The sequence below is a fragment of the Xyrauchen texanus genome, chromosome 3 (genome assembly GCF_025860055.1).
Source record: "Xyrauchen texanus isolate HMW12.3.18 chromosome 3, RBS_HiC_50CHRs, whole genome shotgun sequence".
Taxonomy (NCBI): domain Eukaryota; kingdom Metazoa; phylum Chordata; class Actinopteri; order Cypriniformes; family Catostomidae; genus Xyrauchen; species Xyrauchen texanus.
Window position 1 is genome coordinate 57,568,076 of NC_068278.1, and position 25,216 is coordinate 57,593,291.

Here is a 25,216-nt window from a genome sequence, read left to right on the forward strand (position 1 = left end):
GTTCTTTTCCACAACCTCTTGTATTTTCAAAATTCATGTTTTTAACATTGATAACACAAATGACATGAAATTAAAGGTGAAAATATTCCTTATAAATTATTTAAATGATTAATGACTTTTTTTTGTTGTTGCTTTTTTGCACACTTGTTTGGCATGGCACTAATACTTGACCTGAGAAAACAAAGTGATTAAAAAATAAACTGTAAATGCAACAGATGAAGAGGGACAATTATTATTTTAAGGCAATTGAAAAATTCTTATATATATTTTATTTTTTTAATTATTTTAAATGTCTAATACAATGTAGTCAACCCATTTCATATTATTTAATAAAAGTTAGGTTATAGAATAATGCCTTTTGGGGGTTTCTTTTTTTATTTTTATTTTTTTATTGACTGACCCCAACGTGATATAATGTGATATTTGATGTATTAACACCACTATTATATCCTAAGATCAAATGCTTTGTCTTTTCAGGCAGCAGTTTGTCCCTTACGCTCATGTGAACTTTAGCAGCTCAGTGTTTAGCCGTGTTTGCCAAGCGTTTCGCGGGAAGCCGGTTACCATTGTGCAGCTGATGGATGGCTCTTTGTGTGGGCAGCTCAGGCTGTTAATGGAGCAATCATGCATGTTGACTGCACTTGAGATCAGGATGAGAGCTGCACTGAACTGACTGCAGTGAGCTAGCACACAAATATCCACTGGTGTGGTTCAGCCAGCATTGTCTAAATCTACAGGGCTAATAATGAGGGAAGGAATTTTCCACAGCCCCTTGAGAAGCTAATTAGAGTCCAGAAATAACAAAAAAAATTAAAAATGATAAAAGTAGTCCATTTGACCATTATCCAGGCCGTTTTCCAAGTCTTCTGAAGCCTTATGACAGCTTTTTGTGAGGAACAGACAGAAATGTGTTATTTACTAAAACATCTTTGCCTCTGTTGATGCGTTATAATCTCATCTGCAAAAACTTTGCATGTTGGGATTGTCATCGTTGACATCAAGTCTCGATTGAAGCATCTTGACTGGCCATATTTGCTATGACAAGAATGAGATTTGAGAGCAGCGATGGAGGGAAAGATTTTCAATGAATATCTATTAAAAAGCCAGTTATTGTATGGATTTGTAATGTAGTCCATATAGTGTAATATTATGATGCTTTTTTGACAACAGAATTTTAATATTTGGATAAACGAATCCTACAATCATTTCAGATCAATACAAAGCCGAAAACAAGTGACCCTCTCCAAATGCAAAATAATCAAATAATCAGTCACATAAACAATCGTCAATTTTCTTTGTTTCTCTGTTCTTTTAGGTCGCACAAACTACAGATGGTATTGATGCAGACTTGTGGAAAGATGGCCTGTTTAAATCCAAGGTGACCCGCTATCTGTGCTTCACCAGAGTTTTCTCCAAGGAGAACGTGAGTCGTTTCTTTATCAATGACATCTATTAGGAGACTTTTGGTGCCTTTTCAATCTGAAGACAGAAGGGGGAACTTTATTTCTGTTTACAAATAAAGCCACTTCCTCTCTAGGGCGGGGCGATATGCAAGAAATCATTTTACTATATTTTTATAATTAAAAAAAATATATATATATACATTTCATTAAATAATCAATCCCACTGCCAAGGGAACTTTTTTGCTTGAATTTACTTTAAAGATTTAATTAATTTATTGAAACATGAAAAACTGAAACCAAAGATTTTTATTCAAATTGCACTTCAAGCTAAATGAAAAAAAAAAAGCTATTAAAATAGCAAAGAGGTAAAACAAATCCTATATAACCACCTCCCCAAATTCAGACATTTACCATCTCCAGCTTCCTTGTCTATGACAAAAGCTGGAAAATGACTAATACAAATTAAGAGATAAATTCAGTTATAAATGTAAATATCCATCCATCTTCAACCACTTATCCGAAGTCGGGTCGCGGGGGCAGCTGCTCCAGCAGGGGGCCCCAAACTTCCCTATCCCGAGCCACATTAACCAGCTCTGACTGGGGGACCCCAAGGCGTTCCCAGGCCAGTGTGGAGATGTAATCTCTCCACCTAGTCCTGGGTCTTCCCCGAGGCCTCCTCCCAGCTGGATGTGCTTGAAACGCCTCCCTAGGGAGGTGGCCAGGGGGCATCTTTACCAGATGCCCAAACCACCTCAACTGACTCCTTTCGACGCAAAGGAGCAGCGGCTCTACACCGAGCTCCTCACGGATGACTGAGCTCCTCACCCTATCTCTAAGGGAGAAGCCCGCCACCCTTCTGAGGAAGCCCATTTCGGCCGCTTGTACTCGCGACCTAGTTCTTTCGGTCATGACCCAGCATTCATGACCATAGGTGAGGGTAGGACAATAATTGACCGGTAGATCGAGAGCTTTGCCTTCCGGCTCAGCTCTCTTTTCATGACAACGGTGCGATAGAGCGAGTGCAATACCTGCCCCGATTCTCCGGCCAACCTCCCGCTCCATTGTCCCCTCACTCGTGAACAAGACCCGAGGTACTTCAACTCCTTCACTTGGGGCAATATCTCCTTCCCTACCTGGTAAATGTAATATATATAATAAATGTCTATAAATGTAAACATATTAATACAAATAAAAATAATAACAATTGAAATGTAAATAAATTATTACCTCCTAAAAAGTTCAAAACAACCCATATCATTGTTACTTTCATAAAACGGCTGCAACAGTTTGTTAGTTCAATTAGTCTGTGCTTTAACGAATAGAAAACACCGGTTTTCCTATTAGGTGTGAACCTAATAAAATCCCTTGTGTTCCCCAATTAATGCTGCCTAATAATTTCCACTGTTTTTATCAAATCTGTGCTTGTATTGTGTTTCGTTAATGCTGCCTTAAGGAAAATGAAATAGAACTCAATTTGAGGTTCAAGTTGAACGTGTTTATGTATTATTTTATGATTTAATCCCTTTCATCTTTGTTTCTTAAACATAAAGATGTCATTTTTTTTCTCCCCAATTTGGAATTCCCATTCCCAATGCTCTCCAAGTCCTCGTGGTGTATTGACTCGTCTCAATCCGGGTGGGACCGTCAATCCGCACATTTCAGCACGTGGCTTGTTGAGTGCGTTACCGTGGAGACATAGGGCGTGTGGAGGCTTCACACTATTCTCCGCGGAATTCACGCACAACTCGCCACGCGTCCCACCGAGAGCGAGAACCACATTATAGCGATCACGAGGAGGTTACCCCATGTGACTCTACCCTCCCTAGCAACCGGGCCAATTTGGTTGCTTAGGAGACCTCGCTGGAGTCACTCAGCACACCCTGGACTCGTGACTTCAGGGGTGCTAGTCGTGTGTCAATGCTCGCTAAGCCACCCAGGCCCAAGCACAAATATCGTTAACGCAAAATGACATTGAACCTCTGAACAAACAGACACGTGCACAAAAACTTGATTTTGTGTCTAATAGCATTTCTTACAGGTCGCCCACCATCTACTCGTTTAAGCAGATGAGCAAAATTACCTGCCACTGCGCATGAAATACCCACATTTGGTGTGTGCTAATTTCATACTCTGCTACAATTTAATAAATAAGGCGACTTTACAGCTTCGTGGTCATTTTCCGATTTTGTCCATCATCGTCTGTCAACTTGGCAGGTGTAAACGCTCAAGGGAAGTAAACTTTAAAACAGTGTTTATAATTTGTTATCGTATAGTGCTTGCTCCATATGGTGTCCTACATTTCAGCACAAGACATACAGCAGAGCGTTTTAACCACACACAAAAAACATGCATCAACATCTTTTGATAAAACCGCACAGGACATCCTGAGCTATAATTCGGTTTCTTCAGCATCTGTCCATCAAGCAAACATGTTCACATTCTCTAATCAGTGATTCTCACGTATCTCTCTCCACAGAGTCATTTAGGAAACGTGCTTGTAGACATGAAGCTCATTGATATCAAGGACACGCTGCCTGTGGGATTCATTCCCATACAGGAAACAGTGGACACTCGTAAGCACTCGTCTCATTCCCTGTCTTTCACTTTACAACTTCATTTTCCTGCCAGGTCAGATCTGATAGATTTAATTATGTTTCAACAACATTGTCTTAAAAATGAACATTTTGTTATCATTTACTCACTCATGTTGTTCCAAACCCCTTTTAGTTTTTTTCTTACTCCGTGGAACACAAAACAAGTAGTTAGGCAGAATGTCATCATCAGTCTGACCACATCAGTCCGTACAATGAAAGTGAAGGGTGACCAAAACTTTGAAGCTCCAAAAAGTACATAAAGGCAGCATAAAAGTAATCAAAATGAGTAGTTAAATTCATGTCTTCTGAAGCAATCTAACTCCAAATGTAACAGTATCCGCAATCTCCTTGGTGATCATGATTTCAAGCTTGATTTCACTTTCTAGCTCCATCTAGCACTCTGCATGCGTTAAGCGCTAGGAAGTGTAATCAAGCTTGAAATCATGATAGTGCCTTAAAACTTAAATGACAAGATGTACAGTGAAAAAAAAGAGTTATTTTTGTATCTGTTCCCACCCAAATCGATTGAATTGCTTCTGAAGACATGGATTAAACCACTTGAATCTTATGGATTACTTTATGCTGACTTTATGTGCTTTTTGGAGCTTCAAAGTTTTGGTCACCATTCACTTGAGAATTTTTTTTTCAAATCTTCATTTGTGTTCTGCAGAAGAAGAAAAAATGGGGGTGAGTAAACACTTTTGGGGGAGCTATTTCTATAGTGGCCCTAAAATAGGCTTCATTTTCTATATGCACAATAAAAAGGTTTATTAAGTTTGATCTCCCTGAAACCACCATATGTGTGGTGAGTCTCCACAGACACTCAGTATATGAAATGTCTATCAGAGCTTAAATAAACTAGTGAAACTTCCAGACCACACCAAGGAAGTTTGTTTACCACTGATGTACCAAAGCTTCTTCTTTTTTATATATTTTTGCATTGATGAAATTCCTTTGGGCTTAGTTCCTTTCTCATTTAAATAATTAATTAATTGTGTAAAATGATCCGCTTTCAGTTTGAGCAGTGACCTCGTTCTGCTCGTTTTCTCTTTCCATTTCCTTTAACGTGTTCCTCTCTATCTCTCTCTTTGCAGAAGAGCCGGCGTTCAGGAAGAGGAGGTTATGTATTAAGTTCATCCCGCGAGACTCCACCGAAGCTGCCATCTGTGATATCCGTATTTTAGGACGCTCCAAACAGGCGCCACCGCAGTATACATTCATAGGGTCAGTTATCTTAAACAAATGCAACAGAACGTATGTACTAGACTGTCTTTCTCATATATAATGGACAGTTACTTGGTATTCAATTGGAAAATTAAAAGAGCAGTTCACCCAAAATTGAAAAGTCATAATTTAATCACCTCCATATCGTTCCAAACCAGTATGAGCTATGAGGCTTCCTGTAGCTCAACTGTAGTGTATGGCATTAGCAATGCTAATATCATGGGTTTGATTTCCAGGGAACACACAACAAACTGATAAATTGTATACTTTGAATGCACCTTAGGTTGCTTTGGATTAAAGCATCTGCCAAATGCATTAAATGTAAATGACTTGCTTTCTAATGTCATTATTTCTGTTGTGCTTTTAGTTGTCCCTTAATCTCTTTAAGCAAAGGAGATTTCTGGCTGTCTTTTTAATACAATGACAATGGATAGTGACTCACTTTAAAGTTACATTTACATTTATTCATTTTATTTCAAGTTAGAAAAAGGACCCAGAATTATCATCATTTATTATTCATGAGTGCTTTGAGATAAGCTTGTGTCGTTTAGGGCTACAAGCGGGATAGATTTTCACAACAAAGTTACTGATATTATCGTTTCTTACCAAAATGTATCGTATGCCTTCAGAATACTTAAAATATGACACATGAGTCACAAGGACTACTTTTATGATACTTTGTGTCCTTTTTTAAGCTTTCAAGTGAGGCACTATCTGTCCTGTCCACATTGTATTAAAGCTACACTGTGTAACTTCTGGCCCTCTGGCGATTGAAGCATAAAACTGCAGGTTACTTGCGGAGGAACATTGTTTTGGTAATTATGTGAGTTGGGCTTGGACTCTGCTCTGGTTTGAGGAGTAACCATCAATGCAGGTTATTTTAGATTAGATCCAACTTTATTGTCATTGTGCAAAATACAAGTGCAGAGTCAATGAAATGCAGTTAGCATCTAACCATAATTGCAAATAGCTATATATATATATATATATATATATATGTAAGTATATGCGATATGCGTTTTTTTGAGTGCAAAGTTATGATGTAGAGAAGCAGAGACCAGCTCAATGCAAATGTCTATAATACAGTACAAGTTGCAAATTAAGAAGCATAAACTGAAGGTGCATTGTACAGAATGAGGTATAAATATGTAAATGTGTAAATATATGTATATGGCCGGTGGCCATAATAGTGCAAGCGGCATCAGGAGGTAGAAGTTATGTGCAAGATATGTGCAAGGGAATGTGCGAGGGGAAAAAAAACAAATACATAAATAAACAAATACAAAAATAAATACAAATATGTAGTTCGGTGGGATGTAGTGTTCAGCGCCTGAGTTTAGAGTTCAGTAGGCTGACAGCTGAGGGAAAGAAACTGTTCCTGAGTCTGCTGGTGCGACAGCGAAGACTCCTATAGCGTCTCCCAGATGGGAGAGGAGTAAACAGACCGTGGTTGGGGTGAGAGGTGTCTTTGATAATGCTTCTCACCCTCATTAGGCAGCGTTTATTGTGAATGTCTTTGGAGGGTAACTGGACACCAGTGATGTATCGGGCAGTTCACCACCCGCTGGAGTGTCTTCTGATCTGAGACAGTACCGTTGCCATACCACACTGTGATTCAGTTTGTTAAGACACTTTCAATAGTGCAGCGGAAAAAGTTCAGCAGCATGTGGGGGGACAGGTGAGCTTTCCTTAGCTAATGCGCTATTGCGCTTAACAAGCCAGGTGATAAGATGCGTGGATTAACGGTCTCAGACATGGAGGCAAATTAGATTCATCTCAATCTAGAGTCACTACGCCACCTCAAGGACCTAGAGCACATTAGGAATTGGCAATTTTAAATTGGGGGAAAAGGTAGCTTTAAAAAGATGGGCTGACATATTAATTAAAACACCTCCAATTGCGTTTCATATAAAAGAGAAAAACAAACGGGTTTGGAACGACGTGAGGGTGAGTAAATTATTAAATATTTGGGTGAACTATTCCTTTAATAGAATTCTGTAAAAATATATACATGCAATATATGATATTGTGCTATTTATGGCTTAAATTCATCGTACATCTATAAAGCTAGACTTGCAATAACTGTTTTTGAGTAGTCTTTGTATGCCTCAGCTTTCATGGACCAACTTTAATCTATTTTTGTCTCCACAGAGAGCTGAATAACATGGGCATCTGGTACCGAATGGGAAAAGTGCCACGGACCCAAGACTCTTCACCCGTACAGAACAACTCCATCACCACCACCACCAACAACATCCAGACTGTCACCAACAACTCCAGCTCCACTCCAGCACCAGTCCTGCCCAAGTATGTGTTTGTGTCTGAGGTCTGAAAATCTGTGTTTCTCCAGAGGGGAAGTGTGAACTGTGTTTGTGCCACAGCTCCAGAATAGAAAGACAGAACCAGACAAACTGAGAAGAGAGAGAAAAACACTTTATTAATCAGTAAATTAAATTAATAGCATTTTTGAGATTGAGTTGTGACCTTCCAGGATTTCATTTTAAATTGTTCACTGCAGAGCCTTTCAGAAAAGACCACAATTACCGGTATACCTTCAGGAGATATCGTGATAGAGCCTAATTTTCTTAAGTCAACATAAAATCAAAACTGACTATTATTGCCTTCATAAAGGGTTAGTTCACCCAAAAATGAAAATGATCCCATCATTTACTCACTCTCAAGCCATCCTAATTGTAATGACTTTCATCTTTCAGCCAAACACAATCGGAGTTATATTAAAAATATCCTGGCTCTTCCGAGCTTTATAATGGGAGTGAATGGTACCTTAGATTTTGAAGCCCAAAAAAGTAATCCATACGGCTCCAGGGGGTTAATAAAGGCCTTCTGAAGTGAAACGATGCATTTTTTTGAAAGAAAAATGTCCATATTCACAACTTTATAAACAATAATCACTGGCTTCCGGTAATGGCCGTCTGTGCTTTCACGAGAGAGTCGAGTTCCGGCGTATGACGTAGGCGTTGCGTAAGCTCCAGTGAGACGTGACGAACGCGGAAGTGCAGAGGATATTGCAAAACAAAACGCCGGTCACGAATTACAACAACAACGAGGATTTTTAAGAAAAAATGTTGTAGGATTTTGATATAAGAGAAGCCCTGTTTGTTTGAACCGGAGTACAGCAACCAGGAACTCCGGTAGATGGAGGAGGCTGCAGCAGCGGCACAAACAAAAGAATCTGGTTGACGAAGAGTACGGGACACGTGCTGGTGCTCATGCAGGAAATGTGAGGTAATACCAACAGAGGCTGTGAGTGTTTGCTGCCATGAATGGATGATTGGAATGACTGGAAAGACGCACGAACGCACCATTTTAAGACTAATACAAATCTACAGTATAGCTAAAACAACTCCCTTCTTTTCGCCGGTTTCCTTTGCCCTTAAACAATGCGCGATTCCGTGTTCATCACCTCTCACTGGAGCTTACGCTACACCTACGTCATACGTCGGAACTCAACTCTGTTGTGAACGTGCGGACGGCCATTACTGGAAGCCAGTGATTATAGTTATAAAGTTAGAAATATGGATATTGTTCTTACAAAAACACATCACTACGCTTCAGAAGGCCTTAATTAACCCCCTGGAGCCGTGTGGATTACTTTTTTCTTATGGATGCACTTTTTTGGGCTTCAAAATCTAAGGTACCATTCACTCCTATTTTAAAGCTGCTGAGGCAGGATATTTTTAATATACCTCTGATTGTGTTTGGCTGAAAGAAGAAAGTCTTCTACACCTAGGATCGCTTGAGGGTGATTAAATTATGGGATCATTTTCATTTTTGGGTGAACTAACCCTTCAATACATACTCCTAGTCTTATTGACCCCCTTTCCACCAAGTATTAAGATGCATTTTGGGTGATCTTACCACATGTGGTCAGCCCTAAATACAGGTCTAAACAGGGTCTAAAACGTTTTGTGATCGGATCACAATGAACGCCTAAATCTGCTTTAATGCAGGTAATCCACTAAAATAACTGCTAATTCTGCTTAACACGTCACGTTTGTGCTTCGAATAAATTTCAACCGCATCTGGGAGAAACAGCAAACTGAGACCTCACTTCCAAATCTGAACACAAGTAGTCACAGGAGACACATTTAAGTGGCCAGGTGTAAGCAGCAATCTTAATACCAGGTGGAAACAGGTCAATGTGAATGATTCATTGGTGCACGTTATTCCAAAGAAGACATGTTTTGTTTCTTTCATTTAAATGTAATGACTTGCTCTGCCTCTGAAACACCTTTTCTTTTCGGCAGACGTCACCAAGTTCTCTTATTTTTTAGCTCCTCCCCCTCCAAACATCTGTCATATACAGTAGAGAACACTTTTCATGATACAATCCTACTGGTTTTTTCATTGAATATCCTTTTTTATTTTGTAATGGGTCACATTTTGGAAAGACATCATGGGTGGATTTATGTTGTCTTTACAGGGGCTAAATTGTAGACTTTAAAGTATTTGATTTTTTCGGTAAAGTCCATTTATGTTGGTCAAAGCGTCTTGCACCAAAACCATATTTTAGTTCTTCATGGCCATTTCCCCATCCTCTTGCTGACCCTTAGAATTAAACTGGCTATTTTTGTTACCATACCTTTAAGACATCAGTCCGTGAATGACCTCCGCTATATTTGGTTTCACCTTTTTGAGTATGAAGTGTTATCGCATGCTTTTCTTGTGTAAAATGTGGGTTTCAGTGGCAACAGGTTTTTTGGTTGGTCAAGTTTACTGGCTTGCAGGTGTGGGTCTTTCTCAGACAAAAATGTGAAGTTTATAGTTTTCCAGCTTTTTCCTTTTTATGGTTTCCTCTCTCTCTCTCTCTCTGTCTCTCTCTCTCTCTCTCTCTCTCTTTGTCTCTCTGTCGCAATACAGTCCACCCTTGTGATACAATCTCTTTATATGTAACAGGAGAATACAAGAATACATAACAGAAAATACTATAGACCAAATCTTTGGACTTGCTATACAGGTGAAACTCGAAAAATTAGAATATCGTGCAAAAGTTCATTAATTTCAGTAATTCAACTTAAAAGGTGAAACTAATATATTATATAGACTCATTACAAGCAAAGTAAGATATTTCAAGCCTTTATTTGATATAATTTTGATGATTATGGCTTACAGCTTATGAAAACCCCAAATTCAGAATCTCAGAAAATTAGAATATTGTGAAAAGGTTCAGTATTGTAGGCTCAAAGTGTCACACTCTAATCAGCTAAACACCTGCAAAGGGTTCCTGAGCCTTTAAATGGTCTCTCAGTCTGGTTCAGTTGAATTCACAATCATGGGGAAGACTGCTGACCTGACAGTTGTGCAGAAAACCATCATTGACACCCTCCACAAGGAGGGAAAGCCTCAAAAGATAATTGCAAAAGAAGTTGGATGTTCTCAAAGTGCTGTATCAAAGCACATTAATAGAAAGTTAAGTGGAAGGGAAAAGTGTGGAAGAAAAAGGTGCACAAGCAGCAGGGATGACCGTAGCCTGGAGAGGATTGTCAGGAAAAGGCCATTCAAATGTGTGGGGAGCTTCACAAGGAGTGGACTGAGGCTGGAGTTACTGCATCAAGAGCCACCACACACAGACGGGTCCTGGACATGGGCTTCAAATGTCAAACGTCTTACCTGGGCTAAAGAAAAAAAGAACTGGTCTGTTGCTCAGTGGTCCAAAGTCCTCTTTTCTGATGAGAGCAAATTTTGCATCTCATTTGGAAACCAAGGTCCCAGAGTCTGGAGGAAGAATGGAGAGGCACACAATCCAAGATGCTTGAAGTCCAGTGTGAAGTTTCCACAGTCTGTGTTGGTTTGGGGAGCCATGTCATCGGCTGGTGTTGGTCCACTGTGCTTTATTAAGTCCAGAGTCAGCGCAGCCGTCTACCGGGACATTTTAGAGCACTTCATGCTTCCTTCAGCAGACAAGCTTTATGGAGATGCTGACTTCATTTTCCAGCAGGACTTGGCACCTGCCCACACTGCCAAAAGTACCAAAACCTGGTTCAATGACCATGGTATTACTGTGCTTGATTGGCCAGCAAACTCGCCTGACCTGAACCACATAGAGAATCTATGGGGCATTGCCAAGAGAAAGATGAGAGACATGAGACCAAACAATGCAGAAGAGCTGAAGGCAGCTATTGAAGCATCTTGGTCTTCCATAACACCTCAGCAGTGCCACAGGCTGATAGCATCCATGCCACGCCGCATTGAGGCAGTAATTAATGCAAAAGGGGCCCAAACCAAGTACTGAGTACATATGCATGATTATACTTTTCAGAGGGCTGACATTTCTGTATTTAAAATCCTTTTTTTATTGATTTCATGTAATATTCTAATTTTCTGAGATTCTGAATTTGGGGTTTTCATAAGCTGTAAGCCATAATCATCAAAATATGTCAAATAAAGGCTTGAAATATCTTACTTTGCTTGTAATGAGTCTATATAATATATTAGTTTCACCTTTTAAGTTGAATTACTGAAATTAATGAACTTTGGCACGATATTCTAATTTTTCGAGTTTCACCTGTACAGCCATTAAAAGGGACAAAGCATAAATGAAAAAGAAAAAAATATTTGTCTTGCTCTTTTAAAGGCGGATTTGAGTGTTGTAAAGAATACTGTCTCTTGCATAACTCAAAGCGTCCTTCCTGGCCCTCCCACACCAATATTTGAAACTAAAAGTAAAAACGACTTGTTCATATTAACATATATCGGCCCACATTTATATATCAACCCCTTTCTAGTATTCAGCAAATTGGCGAGGGCGTTGTGGTTCATTTCATGTCAAATAATAACAATGAAATTAGGCAATCACAGCAGAGGTAATTTACATATATATATATATAAAAAAAAAGCCTTTTTAATTTGAAGTCCATGTTGTAACCTGGTGCGACTGAAAAGGTTTCCAGCTTCTGGTAATTTATTTGTTTACACTGACAGCAACGCAACACAATTGCGGCTAAACATCCATCCATCCATCCATCCATCCATCCATCCATCCATCCATCCATCCATCCATCCATCCATCCATCCATCCATCCATCCATCCATCCATCCATCCATCCATCCATCCATCCATCCATCCATCCATCCATCCATCCATCCATCCATCCATCCATCCATCCATCCATCCATCCATCCATCCATCCATCCATCCATCCATCCATCCATCCATCCATCCACAAGTGATAATAATTGAAAAGTGTTTGTGTTTCTTCACAGGCACATATCCATGACCCTGCCGGCCTGTTTCAGGAAAAGCACCACCAGACCAGACTTTGAACACCAGAACTCCAACCTCTACGCCATCTCTGGTACCTGCACCATTTGCATCACACAGAACACACCTGACCAAAACTGTTCATCTTTACATCAGTGTTTCTCAACCACTGTGCGGTGAAAGATTGTCAGGTGTGCTGTGGAAAATGATCAGATTCCACAAAATAAATCAGGGCTATGGACTGAGACTACTTTTTCAACCATTTTTCCTAACAGTGCAATTCAACTTTGCAAGATGTCACATTGGTGCGACTACAAAGTTGGCTGACTCTGATTGTGCTCTGTCTTTTTTTTGTTCCATATGAGAAATATCAAAATGCTAATGTTCCAAACGCATCAGATAACCGTTTTACCCGGATCGGTCAGCGCTGCTCAATGGACAGATCAGCACAGAGACGTGCATTTACACGTGGACCGGTCTCGAGCGCTCAGCCGTGCAGATCACCATAAACAGAGCTGTGAGAAGCACGGGCTGGGTCACAAATTCGGCATTGATTATTTGTTTAAAACCTCTATGAAAGCCCATAATGTGTCGATGATTAAACCAGTTTAAAATTGTATTAAATGGCACAACATACTAAACAGCACCGAATAGAAATAAAGAAGAAATCTGCGCAATGAACCGACAGAAATGGTTTCAATCCACACATCACAGTTATTAAAATATATATATATACCATAAACTTATAGAGAGAATACAATTGAATTTCTGGATGTGTTTTTCTTATGAAAAATTGCATAATTTGTTTTATGGTTCCTGCTAATCATGGTTTAACTTTTGGTTGCTATGATCTTAATGCAAACGCCACAGTTAAAACTAAGAATTCAATGGACCTTTCCTTCTGTGTAAATATTTTCTAATGTCCTCTGATTGTAGAAAAGGCTGTTCAGATGACTATTTTAATCATCAAGATCCTGATAAAAAGAAAGAAGCCGTGAAAGAAAACTAATTTTCTTCCAGTTGGACCGGTGCGACCACTCTTAAATGTTAGTCTGGAGCCATGTAAATACATAGATAAATAAAAAATGATTTGCCGTGGCATTGCAAGAACAAGTCTAAAAATAAGATGCAAATTTGTTGTTTTATTCATTACCCAATTAGCACTCTTGCCACCTGTGATCTCATTATACACAGTACCTGCGTGACTTGCATTTTTTGCCTAGCCGAATTTCAAACATTACGAGTAAACACGCAGCTAAAATGAACAGAAAACATGGACGTTCTTGAAAAGGAAATCTATGAATGATGGTTATGTGGGACAGTGTGATAGAGGTGTGCCATGGGATTTGTTTAATTGTAAAAAGTGCACCGTGGCAGAAAAAAGGTTGGGAAACACTTCTTTACATCACCTTTAAAATCCCATTCCATGAATGTTAATCAGCAAATACAGATGCGATCAGTGATGCATTGTGCATGACTAGATGCAGTAGATTTGGCAAACTTTTGCTGAGAGCACCACATGCAATGAAGTAGGACAGTGAGGAATCACTTGGTTAGATTTGCATGTTATAATCGTCTCTCTGAAATCCCACCAGCGCACAATGACAGGCAGAGCTTCTGTGAGGATGATGACTCGAGTCATTAGGGATGTTATTATAAACCTACTTCAGAGTGGAATGTGTTTAATTGTTCCAGATGGTGTTGCACGATCTCTCCTTCTGTTCAGATTTCATGACTTGCATTGGTCATACGCTCACAATCATTTTATGTAACAATCAGCAACAGTTTTATTGAATTTTTGGTTATTGTTTGACTTTTAGTGGCAAAAAAAAAAAGTTCTCATTAACTCTTTCTTTGCCTTTGCAGCCATGGACGGAGTGCCTTTCATGATCTCGGAGAAGTTCGCATGTGCCTCCAGTGACGTGAGTACATCAGTCGTGCTTCTTATGAGCTTTTTAACCATTTATAGAGTCATAAAGAACCGACTGTATTATTAGATATAGATGTGACCAATTAAAATACCTGAAATGTAATTTTGCAGTAATGAGTAGTGCATTTTAGCTTGGGGTGTTTAGGGACATTTCTAGCACCAGAAGTGTACTGGACAATTGTACTAGTAATTTTAAGCATTTTATAATGTAGAAATTAGAGGATGACCTATAGTGGATTTTGCCGATACAGAGAACTAAGGTGGTGGGAATGGCAGGAAACCGATTAATTGGCTGATAGTCTTTAAAATCGACTAACATTTTGTTAGTTATTTCTTTCTATGACGGACACAAACACAGAGGTTACAAAATTAATAAAAATCGAATTAGAATTTTACCAAAATTATAAAATTAATCTGAATTAAATGAAAATTTGGAGCATAACACGGGACTATGAACAAGCACAAAATTCCCCAGGGACTCTTATTTTGAAATAACAGAGATGTGGTTCTCTTACAATGCTTTATGCTTAATTATATAACCAAATAAAGTTTTTTTTATAGCCTATTGGACTAAAAAAACTATCAGCAACTATCAGCAATGATTTTTACTGATAATCAATAGTTCTAAAAAGCAACTATCGGCACCGATTAATCGGGAAAACCGATATATCGATCTACTTCTTGTATAAATGACAGTCTGTTGAGTTACAGTGGCGTGTTGTTAGTGGTGTAACAGTTATGTCGTTCTGTATTGCAGTTACAGCAGGTGGATCTAATGAGCATCAGAATCAAATCACTTGCCGAGATTGAAAAAGAGGTGAGGATCTACTCCATGAACCATGACCGTGTTGAATTAATTTTGTGTTCTGTGATTGTTGCCAAACATGTATTTTTAGCCCACTTAAATGCTAAAATATGTCAATTGTAGGTTTTAAATATTTTCATTTTAATTAAACGTATAGTTTCAGCTATGAAATCTATTTAGCTAAGCCATGTTCTAAGTCGTTAGCTTCAAAACCGCTATACAGTGAGGAAAATAAGTATTTGAACACCCTGCTATTTTGCAAGTTCTCCCACTTGGAAATCATGGAGGGGTCTGAAATTGTCATCGTAGGTGCATGTCCACTGTGAGAGACATAATCTAAAAAAAAAAATCCAGAAATCACAATGTATGATTTTTTAACTATTTATTTGTATGATACAGCTGCAAATAAGTATTTGAACACCTGAGAAAATCAACGTTAATATTTGGTACAGTAGCCTTTGTTTGCAGTTACAGAGGTCAAACGTTTCCTGTAGTTTTTCACCAGGTTTGCACACACTGCAGGAGGGATTTTGGCCCACTCCTCCACACAGATCTTCTCTAGATCAGTCAGGTTTCTGGGCTGTCGCTGAGAAACACATAGTTTGAGTTCCCTCCAAAGATTCTCTATTGGGTTTAGGTCTGGAGACTGGCTAGGCCACGCCAGAACCTTGATATGCTTCTTACAGAGCCACTCCTTGGTTATCCTGGCTGTGTGCTTCGGTCATTGTCATGTTGGAAGACCCAGCCTCGACCCATCTTCAATGCTCTAACTGAGGGAAGGAGGTTGTTGCCCAAAATCTCGCAATACATGGCCCCGGTCATCCTCTCCTTAATACAGTGCAGTCAGCCCTGTCCCATGTGCAGAAAAACACCCCCAAAGCATGATGCTACCACCCCCATGCTTCACAGTAGGGATGGTGTTCTTGGGATGGTACTCATCATTCTTCTTCCTCCAAACACGGTTAGTGGAATTATGACCAAAAAGTTCTATTTTGGTCTCATCTGACCACATGACTTTCTCCCATGACTCCTCTGGATCATCCAAATGGTCATTGGCAAACTTAAGACGGGCCTTGACATGTGCTGGTTTAAGCAGGGGTACCTTCCGTGCCATGCATGATTTCAAACCATGACGTCTTAGTGTATTACCAACAGTAACCTTGGAAACGGTGGTCCCAGCTCTTTTCAGGTCATTGACCAGCTCCTCCCGTGTAGTTCTGGGCTGATTTCTCACCTTTCTTAGGATCATTGAGACCCCACGAGGTGAGATCTTGCATGGAGCCCCAGTCCGAGGGAGATTGACAGTCATGTTTAGCTCCTTCCATTTTCTAATGATTGCTCCAACAGTGGACCTTTTTTCACCAAGCTGCTTGGCGATTTCCCCGTAGCCCTTTCCAGCCTTGTGGAGGTGTACAATTATGTCTCTAGTGTCTTTGGACAGCTCTTTGGTCTTGGCCATGTTAGTAGTTAGATTCTTACTGATTGTATGGGGTGGACAGGAGTCTTTATGCAGCTAACGAACTCAAACAGGTGCATCTAATTTAGGATAATAAATGGAGTGGAGGTGGACATTTTAAAGGCAGACTAACAGGTCTTTGAGGGTCAGAATTCTAGCTGATAGACAGGTGTTCAAATACTTATTTGCAGCTGTATCATACAAATAAATAGTTAAAAAATCATACATTGTGATTTCTGGATTTTTTTTTTAGATTATGTCTCTCACAGTGGACATGCACCTACGATGACAATTTCAGACCCCTCCATGATTTCCAAGTGGGAGAACTTGCAAAATAGCAGGGTGTTCAAATACTTATTTTCCTCACTGTATGTCTTGAAATAGAATTCAGCTACGTTGAACGAAAGTCTCACCATATCTACAAAATAGCCACCGTTTTGGCAAATTATCTATATTGTTGTCAAAATTAATAAGATACACAAGGATTTGCTTTACAGTCATTTTTAACACATTTAAGGGGATTTTTAGATTTAAACACAGTCAAATGTAAATGATTGCACACTTCAGAAGCATCTTTTTGTGAAGTATTTTCTTAAGTTCATTGAGCCACTAGATGTCAGTGTTTTCTAAGAAATAAACAAGTGTTTGTTTCTGTCATGGTGGGGACTTTTTGCACTGAAAATAATTAGGAGTGGGGTTTAATTCAAAAATATATAAAATCCTGGGACAACAATATCATGCATAATTGCAAGTAAAGGTTACTTTGCAATACTCTCAAGTAAATTTATTCACTCTTTATTTGGATATTTTACTCAAGCAATGCATCTCTGAATGAAGCCCTGCTTTTTAAAGTGTCTTAGCATTGCCATGCTTTTTTAACATACTTAATCATGTTCCACATATCACACAGAAGCCTTCCACAGGGAAGTTTAATGCATGCTATATACTGTAGTCTATCAGACAGCATCACCTTGCATTACTGGCAATAGAAACAAGATCCAGAGCTGCGCACATTTAAATAAGCAAATAAATATGACAAGGTTTTCTACTTTAGGAATGATACATAATGACAAACAATCATAAGTAATATTTACTCATAAGCTAGAGCGTTAATTTTGACATGTTTGAGTTGATTACAAAAGTAGAATTTACATAATATTTTCACGTTTACGCTGAAAATATCCTATTCAATGTAGAAAGGACTTCATCTTTTTGCTGTATTTACTTCACCACAAAAGCAGTGTGTTTGTTTGTTTTGTTTTTTTAAATCAAGCTAATGATATTTTAATTAAATATATATATATATATATATATATATATATATATATATATATATATATATATATATCTAACCCTCACAGAAACTGTTTTGCATTTTTAGTTAGGCTGTCAATCGATTACAATTTTTTATGCAATTATTTACATGCCGATTAATTAGTCGATTAGTTACGATTAATCGCATAAATAAATATTTGCTAAAAAAAGCCCCTAAAATGCAAATAATTCAATATGTATTTATTTAAATAATTATAAATAGTTATATTTAAATAATTATTAATAATATATATATATATATATATATATATATATATATAATTCAGATAATTAAAATGCATGACATTCATGAGTAAAGCATTAAAAAGACAGTAACACTTTCCAATAATAGTAATGTTCATTTTAACATGTATTAATACATTTTGAAAAACAAAAGTTGTATTAGTTAACATTAGTTAATGCACAATAAACTAACAATGAACAACTTCATTTTTATTAACTAACATTAACAAAAATAATAAATGCGGCAAAAAAAATATATATTTTTAATTGTTTATTCATGATGCCTAATGCGTTAACTGATGCTAACTAATGAAACCTTCATTTAAAGTCTTACCAAAAATACAAAAGACAAAACAAAAAGTTGCTTTAGAAGTCAATATATTGTTTATTTGCATATTATTGAACATACAGTTCACAGCAATCCATTTTGCAATTTAAGGGGCTTGTGTAAGGACACGTCAGTGTACACCTGCGTCAGACGGACGCTTTTGGAGTGTTTTGGTTGCATTGCGTCATAAACATACCGTTTTTATCTGGCTGTGTCAAGTTAACTGTAGTTTGAAACGTAGAAAAACATGTCTTGAGATCCGTATGGAATTGCTCTCCATCAAGCTGCCTTTAAATGCAAGAACGCATCCTTGTGTGGTGCTTTATGGGTAGGTGTGTGTGGCAGGGCGGAGGGCGGGGCCGGGCCGGGATAAAGGTTGACTGCAGAGGATCACGACCCGGCCCCGCCCTCCGCCCTGCCACAGTTTGGTTTGTTCTCCGTATAAGCTGCGCGCTTCCTATAAAGCTGGAGTTTGGCTTACTGCCCCCTGGAAAAACAGGTGGTGCTCCAAGCTTGAATTATGGTCCGGGGACATTTTTAGATTTTCATTAAGACATTTTCCTTAACGGTCCCCACAATGTAGGTTTCACAAAATTTCAGTTACACACACACACACACACACACACACACACACACAGCATGTTTAACTGTCTCTGTTTGTCTCTATGTTAGTATGAATATAGCTTCCGGACGGAGCACAGTGCTGCCGCCCGCCTGCCGCCCAGTCCCACCAGAACTTCACTGGGATCAGAAGCCTAAACGCTCATGAGGTGGAGGAAACCGAGAGAGAGAGAGAGAGAGAGAGAGAGTCTGACTTCTCATGACATGACCTGAGCAGAGACAAAGGGGACTGCTGCTTTACTTCTCATTCTTTGAATTTAAAACAGAGATCCACAAATCAGAAAATATGGAAAATTATTCACTTTTTTTGTCCAAAAATAACAGAAATATCGTTTCTTGCGGTCAAGTTTAGTTCTTCAGTTAATGCTGCTTTTTCACAAAGATCATTTGAGGCTGAGCAGATCTTCATTGTTACAGCGATCAAATCAAAACCACTACAGTGTCGTAAAGGGATGTCCGGGGTTAAATGGAGTGGCCTGTGGAAACTCGTGTTCTTTAATTGTGTTGAGTTCTGACTTATTCTGGTATGCTGTTACTATGGTGACTTCACGAAGGGTCGAACTTTGATGCACCCTCAATAATTCACACCTGAGCCCTTTGTGGAGTCCCATTGCTTTGCTTGAGGTTTTGTTTAGATCACTGCGACTGCATTACTTTTTTGTTTCTGGGATTTGAGTCGTCCGGTTATGAAGCCCAGTTCACTGTCCTGTTACAGAACTTCAGCAACATTTCAATATCATTGTGTGTTTGTCTGGAAAACTAAGAGAGATTAGAACAAAAACACTCCCAACTGCGAACAAAACCTTGTATATAGACTGGCGATGAATCAGGAATGTGTTGTTTTAGAGTTGTGTGTTACTTGTTTTCCCTTTTTTGTCTTTGTTACATCCTTTCTGAACTGAGAAATGACTCCGATCACATGTGACATTTGACTCATTTTCTTCCTGCTGTCATGTTTGATGGTGCTCCAGCTCTTTGGATATCGATTTTGCCGGTCCATTTGTGGCTTCTACAGTTCATGGTGATATTTTAAAAAAACAATAATTGTCCCTACATTTCCTGGTCCGTATTTCACCTCAAAATCAAAAGGAAATAAGAGAAATTATATTTTGTTTAAAAAGCAGCAGCAGCCTATTTTAAGGTCCATTAAGATTGGTTTGCATCGTAACATTATTTAAATGACGAGTAAATAAATATTGTCTAAGTTGAGCTCAATCGACAGTATTTGTGGCATAATATTGATTACCACAAAAGTCAATTTCGACTCGTCCCTCATTCTAAAACAAATCTGGGTTACAGTGAGTCACTTAGATGGAAGTGAATGTGGCGTTAAAATTCTCACTTTTTCAAAAGTACAGCCAAAAGACGTTAACAATATGTGTGTTAGCGTGATTTTAGTGGGATAAAATAGTTTACAAACCTTTTCCGTTTAAAGTTACAGCCAATTTTACAACTTGATGTGATGATGTAATGTCAACATTAACTTTACAGCTCAAGTAATACGCAAGTATTAACAAAATAATTATTTTAAGTGCTTTTATACAATTACAAGCTTCACATTTCTGCATTTAAACCCTCGAAAAATTGCCCCCCATTCACTTCCATTGTAAGAGCCTCACTGGATCCTCCATATTTGCTTTTTTTAAAGATAAGATTTAAAGTCAAAATAATTTTTGTAGTATTCAATATTATGCCGCAAATGCTGATTGAGTTGAACGTGGCTCGAACCCTAAAAATTCCTTTTGAGCACATTTCCTCGAGAAAAAATTCTCGTCATTACCGTAATGCAGAAATAAAAAAAAGTTACTATTTGCCGCAATGCAGAAAATCATATTCTGAACACAATTTTTATTTTATTAAAATGAGCAAAGACAAATACTTCCATGATAAATTAAAAACATTTGAATCTATCAAATTCACATTTATTTTAGCATTAAAATAATGAGGATTATGGGGGAAATGTGCTTAATTGTTATGAAAATAATGTCAGAATGCTAAAATATTAGTTTCTCATTTATTTCTTCGGATTTTTGGTGAACTACAACACGGACATTTCTTGCCAGTTTTTGTGAGATTCCGTCGAATGTCCTGTAAATATTTTTAAGGTAACTTTACTGTTAATTCTTGTGATTTGGTAAACCATGCGCAGCCCACACAGTGAAGTTTGGAGTCGGCGTTGCTCGTTATTTACGCTTTGTAACCGTGTCATTGCTCTTTATATAGTGATGATTATTATGGTGGAAGTACGGTGTTATTTTTCGAAGCGTTTCTTTACAATGTCCCACGGAAATGACCGTCTCAGGTGAAAGTGTTCGGCTTGGAAACACCAAGTGACTAAAGAGTCGAGTCCTTTGAGATGGTTAGACACCTTCACTGTGAGACTTTAATCAAACCCTCAAATGGATTCAAACTTTCTTAAGTTGCTATTAGTCATGATTTTCAAACAGCTACATAATATTATTATGCAAAACAAAACCTCAAATTGAAGTCTTTATATGGTTTTCCAGTCTGGCTTTGGACCTTCAGACATTCGAAATCCAATTTCTCAGACATTAGTCAAAACTGTTCTTGGATTACAATTCACAAGCAGTTATTTCTCCGATTGGATATCAAGTAGGTTCAAATGAAAGGTTTAATGCATTTGGGGGAAACCACTAATTCAACCGTTTGTATCTGTTGAATTTGATGTCCAAATGATGTGATCCACTTTGCTGTCAAACTTGCGAAAGCGAACAAGTAACTTTCTAGATCACAGTCGGTTTTTGTTTGTACAGTTATCTTTCTTTGTTCATAGACATTTATAATCATGGCCATTTTAGTTGGTTACTATTTTATTTTTATTTTTTTAACTCCATATTTCAGATGCCCAATAAGAATGCATGCTATCTGTTTTTGTGTTTTTTTCTAATATTAAAGTGAGGTTTTAATTTGTTATTTCATAGTACTATTTCTTTTTATTATTTAATGATTTTATATGAAGACTAATTTAAATGTTTAGTAATGTTTAGTAATTTAGCTAGTTCGTTGCCCCCAGATATTTTTAATGTTATGATTGATGTGCTTTTATGGTCACACAAACAAACACAATTAAAGATGTTTAGTTACTGCACTGCGTACGTGAATAAACTCCTTCACAGTTTTATAAACGGTTCAATGTGTTTCATCCAGTTCAAAAGTCATTGTTTCGCCGCTGCTGTGTGTCGTTGTGACTTTGCCGTTTTTCATCTGAATTTCTTTCTCATATAAATGTCATGCCACTGTTGAGATTTATGCTCTATTATTCTATACTGTCACTTTAAACTCTATTCATTTTCACTCCGCAGAGAAACAAGGGGAGTTTGATGTACATGTACTGGCAGAGGTTAATATCTGCTGCAATTGATGAAAGGTCCTCCAATACAGTTTGACTTTGCTGTGGCAAATAGGGTTGAGTGGAATAAAAAGTGGCAGTTTTTGCTTAATGTAGGGGATGGCAACCTATGGCACACGTGCCAGCATTGGAGAGGAGTACAGCCTTGGCCAAAAGTATTGGCAGTGACATAATTTTGAGTTTTGCAACGTTTTCTGCTTCAATTGCTGTGGTGTTGATTCACATTGTTTCTAGATTATTGTGCTGAGTGATCAGATGCATTTTAAATCATTGCAAAAAGCTTAATTGGCCCAAAAAATTACTTGATCACAAAAACCCAAATTTCACTGTTTTTTGGCCCTGGCACAAAATGACCAGCTAACATAATTTCACTAATCATATCTGCAGAACCTGGGAAAGTGTGAACGAGTGCTAGTCGGGTGAAATCACTCCATCATTCTGATTGGATTATAAGAGCAGACTGATTGCTATAAAAGGAGTGAAGAAGTGCTTCCAATCATTGTGTTCTTGTTAGCAATGGTTACCTCTAAAAAAGACGTGCAGCCATCATCGCTTTGCATCAAACTGGCATCACATGCAAGGAAATTGCTGCAAAGAATATTTCACCTGAATGAACCATTTACCAGATCATCAAGAACTTCAAGGAGAGCAGTGAAGAAGGCTTCAGGACATCCCACATTCTCCAGCAAGTGTCAGGACCGTCTCCTCCTTAGTAGTCAGCTATGGAATCATGTCACCACCAATGCAGAGCTCAATATTGGCCGCAGGTTGGTGTGAGCACATCTGCACGCACAGTGAGGCGAAGACTTTTGGACAATGGCCTGGTGTCAAGAAGGGCAGCAAAGAATCCACTTCTCTCCAAGAAAATCATCAAGGACAAACTGAAATTCTGCAGGAAGTACAAGGATTGGACAGCAGAAGATTGGTGCAAAGTTATTTTCTCTGATGAAGCCCCCTTCCGACTGTTTGGGACATCTGGAAAATCGGTAGTCCAGAGACGAAAAGGTGAACACTACCATGAGTCCTGTGTCGTGCCAACAGTGAAGCATCCAGAGACCATCCATGTGTGGGGCTGCTTTTCATCACAGGGAGTGGGCTCGCTCACAATCCTGCACAAAAACACTGCCATGAATAAAGAATGGTATCAAAACGTCCTGCAAGAGCAACTTCTCCCAACGATCCAGGAGCAATTGGGTGATGATCCGTGCATTTTCCAGCATGATGGAGCACCATGTCACAAAGCAAGAGTAATAATGAAGTGGCTCTGAGATCATTACATTGAAATTTTGGATCCGTGGCCAGGCAACTCCCCGGATATTAATCCCATAGAGAACCTGTGGTCAATCCTCAAAAGGTGAGTAGACAAGCAGAACCGCACAAATTGTGATCAACTCCGAGCACTAATAAGTCAAGAATGGATCGCCATCAGTCAGTATTTGGCACAGAAGCTGATAATCCAGCAAGCAAGAGCGAATTGTTGAGGTCACAAAGAACAAGGGTCAACACTGTAAATATTGACTCTTTGCATATATTGAATGTTTTTGCCAATAAAAGCCTTTAAAACTTATGAAATGTTTATCATTGTTTTCCAGTATACCATAGAAACATGTGAAAAAAGAATCTACAAATACTGAAGCAGCAAACTTTGCAAAACACAAAATTGATGTCACTGCCAACACTTTTGACTTTTAACCAGTCACTCTCAAAATTACATTAAAAGGTTAACAGTGGTGGAGCTAGGGGAGGCCGTGGGCACCATGGACCGAAGCCAGGCCACCCCACTCGCAATTGCTGTTTTAGTCATTTTTTGGCACAATTTAGTTCTTTAGTGGTGAAAACATCTCTGTACAGATGTACAAAATTAACATGTGCGCACACCAATGTTGACGCACCTCTCCGTCCCGGGTGTCATTGTATCCACTCAACCCCAATTTTGGAAAATCACATACATGCACATATATATAAATGAAGAGACCACTCCAAATGCTTCTTAAATCAGTATCTCACAGGGGTGGACTGTCCATAGGGAGAACCAGAACTTTTCCCGGTGGGCCGGCCACTTAACGGGTCGAATGGGCCGCGATAAGATGAAGGGGTCATGACAGGCTGAAGAGGTCCTCCAAACGGGATTGGACATCAGCACATTAACTAGGAAAATAAAGAATGGCACTCCATGTCAAACAGGTTGCCGACTCCTGGTTGAATGGATCATCTAGGCAAGATCTAAAACGGCAAATTCTATTTTGGAATGTCTCTTATCACCTACAATTAAAGGGAAGCATTTATAAAGCAGGGCCATAGAAATGTGATTTTTTTTTTTTTCCCGAATGTGTACAGTGACAAGAAAAAGTATGTGAACCCTTTGTAAAGACCTGAATTTATGTATACATTTGTATTACCGTTTGGTTTGATCTTCACCTAAGTTACAATAATGAACAAACACAATCTGTTTCAACTAATAACTAATTATTGTACTGTTCTTGTATATATTAAATACATCATTCAAACATTCAAAGTGTAGGTTGGAATAAGTATGTGAACCCATAGGCTAATGATGTCAAGGCTAATTGGAGTCAGGAGTTGAAACGAGATTTGGAGGTGTGGGTTAGTGCTACTTTGACTTATAAAAATCACTCAAATATTTTGAATTTGCTGTTCACAAGAAGCATCTGCTGACATCTACTCCTAAACATTTACAATCTGCAT

The 25,216-nt window shown here is 38.5% G+C and overlaps 1 protein-coding gene across 2 annotated transcripts in view; it reads left to right on the forward strand.

Moving 5' to 3' along the window:
* LOC127627462 (multivesicular body subunit 12B-like) overlaps positions 1–25,012 on the forward strand; it is a 45,391-nt gene extending 20,379 nt beyond the window's left edge. For both annotated transcript variants that reach the window (XM_052103860.1, XM_052103850.1), the window contains exons 3-10: positions 1,316–1,423; positions 3,880–3,976; positions 5,092–5,221; positions 7,373–7,528; positions 12,446–12,537; positions 14,310–14,365; positions 15,131–15,190; positions 19,192–25,012. In XM_052103860.1, coding sequence (XP_051959820.1) covers positions 1,316–1,423; positions 3,880–3,976; positions 5,092–5,221; positions 7,373–7,528; positions 12,446–12,537; positions 14,310–14,365; positions 15,131–15,190; positions 19,192–19,278 — 786 coding nt within the window. In that variant the 3' untranslated portion in view covers positions 19,279–25,012. The remainder of the gene's footprint in view (positions 1–1,315; positions 1,424–3,879; positions 3,977–5,091; positions 5,222–7,372; positions 7,529–12,445; positions 12,538–14,309; positions 14,366–15,130; positions 15,191–19,191) is intronic.
* The last annotated feature ends 204 nt before the right edge of the window (positions 25,013–25,216 follow it).